At 37.8% G+C, this 6,320-nt stretch overlaps 1 protein-coding gene across 1 annotated transcript; it reads left to right on the plus strand.

Moving 5' to 3' along the window:
• Positions 1–778: 778 nt before the first annotated feature.
• LOC143990362 (nuclear factor 7, brain-like) lies at positions 779–2,511 on the plus strand. The gene has a single exon (XM_077490392.1). It carries the CDS (start codon positions 797–799, stop codon positions 2,357–2,359), a length of 1,563 nt encoding a protein of 520 aa, XP_077346518.1. The 5' UTR covers positions 779–796; the 3' UTR covers positions 2,360–2,511.
• The last annotated feature ends 3,809 nt before the right edge of the window (positions 2,512–6,320 follow it).

Below are 6,320 nucleotides of genomic sequence, written 5' to 3' on the forward strand. Positions count from 1 at the left end.
CTTGCGATCCCTCACATGCGTGGGACAATTTCTGCTTGCGATCCCTCACATGCGTGGGACAATTTCTGCTTGAGATCCCTCACATGCGTGGGACAATTTCTGCTTGAGATCCCTCACATGCGTAGGACAATTTCTGCTTGCGATCCCTCACATGCGTGGGACAATTTCTGCTTGCGATCCCTCACATGCGTGGGACAATTTCTGCTTGCGATCCCTCACATGCGTGGGACAATTTCTGCTTGCACGCGTGTGGGACTGATGTGCACGAGCACGGGGGAGGGGAACAGGCGCACTTTAAAAAAAAAAATATTAAAACGTAATTATTTTTTCATTCCACTCCATTTCTACCATTCCTGGTTTCTGACATTAAAGGTCATACATTTAAGTCTAGGTTGATGCGTTTGCCGCATCACATTGCCAACACCCACCATTTTAATCTCCAGGGTCCCTACTTTAAAACAAAAATATATAATGTTTAGGGGTTCTAAGTCATTTTCTAGCAAAAAATAAATAAAAAAATCCGATTTTTACACGTATGTGAGAAAAGTCAGAATTGGCCTGAGGGGAAGGTGGTCAAAAAGGAGCAGACCTGGCTGTTTCCATTGTTTGGTTTGTTTTTGGGTGGGACCATTGATTATTTATTCATGTTTTTTTCAATTACCTTTCAGCTGTGTATTGTGACATTTACATCTCCTTTGTGCTCACATTGACCACATCCTTAGGAGGAACATCCCTCACTAGACAACTGGTTTTGGAGAATAAGAAACTTTCTTCATTTCTCTCTCTTCTATCAGCGATGGCGTCCTCAGACCTGAGAGCGGAGCTGGATTGTCCTGTCTGCCTGAACATTTATACGGATCCCGTCATGTTGGAATGTGGACACAACTTCTGCCGGGTCTGCATTGACCGTGCGTTGGATACACAGGAGGGCTTTGGAGGTTATTCCTGTCCTCAGTGCAGGGAAGAGTTCCAGAACCGGCCTTTACCGTACAGAAATGTATTTCTACGTAACATCACTCAGCGTTTCCTGTCTGCTCCACAAGATCCCGAGAAGTCCGGCATTTCCTGTACTTACTGTATTCACTCCTCCGTACCTGCCGGGAAGTCCTGCCTGCATTGTGAGGCTTCTCTATGTGATGACCATCTGAGAGTCCACAGCAAGTCACCAGAACACGTCTTATGTGACCCCACCACCACCCCGGAGAATAGGAAATGCCCCGTCCATAAGAAGATCCTGGAGTATTACTGCACCGAGGACTCTGCCTGTATTTGTGTCTCCTGCATTATATTTGGAGAACATCGAGGACACCAGGTGGAGACATTGGAAGAGGCCTTCATAAAGAAGAAGAAGAAACTGACATATAATCTGGAGAAACTAATTACTAAGAGAGAGAATACAGAAGAAAGAGTCCGGAGTTTGCAGGAACACCTGGCAAATGTACAAGGCAAAGCAGATGGTGAAACGGAGAGAGTCACTGCCCTGTTCAGGGACCTCAGGAGACGTCTGGAAGACCTGGAGAAGAAAATCTTGGGTGAGATCTCAAGACCTGCAGAGCGGATCTTACGCCTAGTCAATAATCTGATCCAGAAGTTGGAGTTAAAGATGGAGGAGCTCTCCAGGAAGATGCATCCCTTAGAGGAGCTCTGTGCCATGACGGATCCATTGACCGTCCTACAGGAACCAGACGCAGGAGACTTGTGTGATACTGTGGACGGAGATGAGGACAGCGAGAGATATGAGAAACTCCTCCATGATGGAAGAGATCTTGCTGGGGCCTCACATATGATCAGCACAGGTTTATCGAATATAATATGTGGTGTGATCGGAGGGACCTTTATACAGAAAGCTGTAGACATATTATTGGATGAGGACACAGTTCATACTAATGTAACTATCTCATATGACAAGAAGACTGCAACCAAGACGGGTCCATACAAGCCTGGTCCATTAACCAAGGAGAGATTTAAAAATTATAATCAAGTTTTAGGCAGTCGGAGTTTCTCCTCAGGGAAACATTACTGGGAAGTAGATCTCCACAGATCCAGTAACTGGATTATTGGGATGTGTTATGCCAGTATAGACAGGGATGGTGGAGACTCCTTGATTGGAAGGAATGACGTGTCCTGGGGTTTGGGCAGGAAGGGTCCAAAATATAAAGCATTACATGATAAAAATGAGACCGAGCTCCGTTATGTTGTTCCTGGTAAGCGAGTCCGGGTATATCTGGATTATGAGGCCGGACAGATCTCCTTCTATATGGGTGCCCCCCTCCGCCACCTCCACACCTTCACCGCCACCTTCACCGAGCCCCTCTATGCTGTGTTGGGTGTAGGGTGTGCACAGATATCATTGGATTGAAGGGGGATGTGATAAATCTGTCTAGACACCAAGGACATTATTCTGAATGGGGGAATATTGTACCGAGAATGTATCATTTTAACAATTATGACTATTATTAGTACTATCATTATTATTAGTAACACTATTATTATTAATACTAATATGCTATTATTTTTCCAATTATCATAGTATAAGGTATGGTTCAATAAATACACATACCAGTTTTGAGAGTTTTTACCCAATTTTTTTTTTTTTATCATTAGGTTACCATATCACCCACAATGTATCATTTCATTAATAGCCACTATTATTATTATTATTATTATTATTATTTTAATATAGGTTTTTTTTTTCTCTTCAGCACCCATATTACCATTTTTGTTCAGTGCACATGTTAATTATTGTGACACTCTCATTACTATTGACTGTGTTTGTTTTAATTATGACCCTGCGGAGGGGATATTTTATCAATATCAGAATGATATGAACATCTTCTTATGTTCTTTATAGCCCTGATGAAGGGGACACATAGATCCCCAAAATGCGTTTGGCTACTTTTTTAATTGTACTCCTGACCTTTAATGGAATAAAGTTGTATCTGGACCTCCAGATGATGTGGCGCTTCAATTTCAGCTCTTTTTACATCACACTTCTCTATTGTATCACAAAAGTGTAATGATAACAATGTATCCCTGTTATAAGATATCAGGCAGGGTGGGGGGTGTGTAGGACAGGATTGCAGTGCAGCGCTCTATCAGTCTATAGCATTGCAGAGATGAAGCTTCTTATTAAATAAAATATAACCCATTCCTTACTAGAGAACCAATTTATTATTATTATTATTATTATTATTCAATAAAATATAACCCATTCCTTACTAGAGAACCTATTTATTATTATTATTATTATTATTATTATTAATATTAAATAAAATATAACCCATTCCTCATTAGAGAACCGATTTATTATTATTATTATTATTATTAATAATAATAATAATAATAATAATAATAATATACAATAAAATATAACCCATTCCTTAATAGAGAACCTAATTATTATTATTATTATTATTATTATTATTAATAATATTAAATAAAATATAACCCATTCCTTTATAGAGAACCAATTTATTATTAGTATTATTATTATTATTATTAATATTAATAATAATAATAATAATAATAATAATAATTAATAACCCATTCCTTACTAGAGAGCCTATTTATTATTATTATTATTATTAATAATAAAAAATATTCAATAAAATATAACCCAATCCTTACTAGAGAACCTATTTATTATTATTATTATTATTATTATTATTAATAATAATAATAATAAAAATAATAATATACAATAAAATATAACCCATTCCTTTCTAGAGAACCAATTTATTATTAATAATAATAATAATAATAATAATAATAATAATATTTAATAAAATATAACCCATTCTTTACTAGAGAGCCTATTTATTATTATTATTATTATTAATAATAATAATAATAAAAAATATTCAATAAAATATAACCCAATCCTTACTAGAGAACCTATTTATTATTCATATTATTATTATTCAATAAAATATAACCCATTCCTTACTAGAGAACCTATTTATTATTATTATTATTGGTGTTGATAAAGAAAATATAACCCATTTCTTATTAGAGACAAAAAAAAAGTTTTACAAAAATCTATATTATTTGCTAGAAAATTACATAGAATCCCCAAATATATATATATATATATATATATATATATATATATATATATATATATATATATATATTTAGCAAAGATCCTAGAGAATAAAATGGTGATTTAAAAAAAAAAATACATTATAATGAATTTTAATGCAAAAAAAAAACCCATAATATAATACAAAAGAGGACAGAATAAAAATTAGACTTGGGAAACTTAACATTAATAAATCACCGGGACCAGATGGCTTTCACCCAAGGATACTTAGGGAACTCAGTCGAGTAATTGCCAGACCATTGTTCCTAATTTTTACTGACAGTCTACTGACGGGAATGGTACCAGGTGATTGGAGAAAAGCCAATGTAGCACCAATATTTAAAAAGGGCCCAAAATACATCCCTGGGAATTACAGACCAGTTAGCCTAACATCAATAGTATGTAAACTCTTGGAGGGGATGCTGAGGGACTAGATTTTAGTAATGAGAATGGTATCATTAGCAGTAATCAGCATGGATTCATGATGAATCGTTCTTGCCAAACCAATCCACTAACCTTCTATGAGGAGGTGAGCTGCCATCTAGATAAAGGAAGGCCTGTAGACATGGTATATCTGGATTTTGCAAAAGCATTTGACACAGTTCCCCATAAACGGTTACTGTACAAAATAAGGTCGGTTGGCATGGACCATAGGGTGAGTACATGGATTGAAAAGTGTCTACAAGGGCAAGTTCAGAGGATGGTGATAAATGGGGAGTACTCGGAAAGGCCAGAGGTGGGTAGTGGGGTCCCCCAGGGTTCTGTGCTGGGATCAATCCTATTTAATTTGTTCATAAACGACCAGGAGGATAGGGTAAACAGCTCAATCTCTGTATTTGCGGATGATACTAAGCTAAGCAGGGCAATAACTTCTCCGCAGGATGTGGAAACCTTGCAAGAAGATCTGAACAAATTAATGGGGTGGGCAACTACATGGCAAATGAGGTTCAATGTAGAAAAATGTAAAATAATGTATTTGGGTGGCAAAAATCTGAATGCAATCTATACACTGGGGGGAGAACCTCTGGGGGAATCTAGGATGGAAAAGGACCTGGGGGTCCTAGTAGATGATAGGCTCAGCAATAGCATGCAGTGCCAAGCTGCTGCTAACAAAGCATACAGAATATTGGCATTAAAAGGGGATCAACTCCAGAGATAAAACGATAATTCTCCCGCTCTACAAGACTCTGGTCCGGCCGCACCTGGAGTATGCCGTCCAGTTCTGGGCACCAGTCCTCAGGAAGGATGTACTGGAAATGGAGCGAGTACAAAGAAGGGCAACAAAGCTGATAAAGGGTCTGGAGGATATTAGTTATGAGGAAAGGTTGCGAGCACTGAACTTATTCTCTCTGGAGAAGAGACGCTTGAGAGGGGATATGATTTCAATATACAAATACCATACTGGTGACCCCACAATAGGGATAAAACTTTTTTGCAAAAGGGAGTTTAACAAGACTCGTGGCCACTCATTAAAATTAGAAGAAAAGAGGTTTAACCTTAAACTACGTAGAGGGTTCTTTACTGTAAGAGCGGCAAGGATGTGGAATTCCCTCCCACAGGCGGTGGTCTCAGCGGGGATCATTGATAGTTTCAAGAAAGTATTAGATAAGCACCTGAACGACCACAACATACAGGAATATACAATTTAATACTGACATATAATTGCACACATAGGTTGGACTTGATGGACTTGTGTCTTTTTTTCAACCTCACCTACTATGTAACTATGTAACATATGTGGGCACGACGCACGTATGCATTTGCTCCTGCATGTGAGCACGCAGGGACGGGGGCGCTTTTCTTTGTTTTTTTAATTGTTTTTTTTTTTTTTTATACTTTCCATTAAAAATTATTTATTTTTTTGATCACTTTTATTCCTATTACAAGGAATCTAAACATCCCTTGTAATAGGAATGGAGTATGACAGGTCCTCTTTATGGAGAGATGTGGGGTCTATAAGGCCCCACATCTCCCTTCTAGGCTGGAAAGCCTTAGGTAAAAAAATAAATAAATGAGTACACGACCGCGTTTACAACTGCCGGGCCGGACGTGATGTCATAACGTCGTGCCTGGTCTCCGAAAGTCATAGAGATTGCTGGAGACCATCTGGTCCACGGTATTCTTTATGGTAAAGAATACCGTGGTATGGTATTCTGGTCCATCTGGTCCACGGTATTCTTTATGGTAAAGAATACCGTGGTATGGTATTCTGGTCCATCTGGTCCACGGTATTCTTTAT

This window comes from Lithobates pipiens, unplaced genomic scaffold (assembly GCF_037356315.1).
Source record: "Lithobates pipiens isolate NorthernLeopardFrog02 unplaced genomic scaffold, aLitPip1_a1.2 Scaffold_18, whole genome shotgun sequence".
Taxonomy (NCBI): Eukaryota; Metazoa; Chordata; class Amphibia; order Anura; family Ranidae; genus Lithobates; species Lithobates pipiens.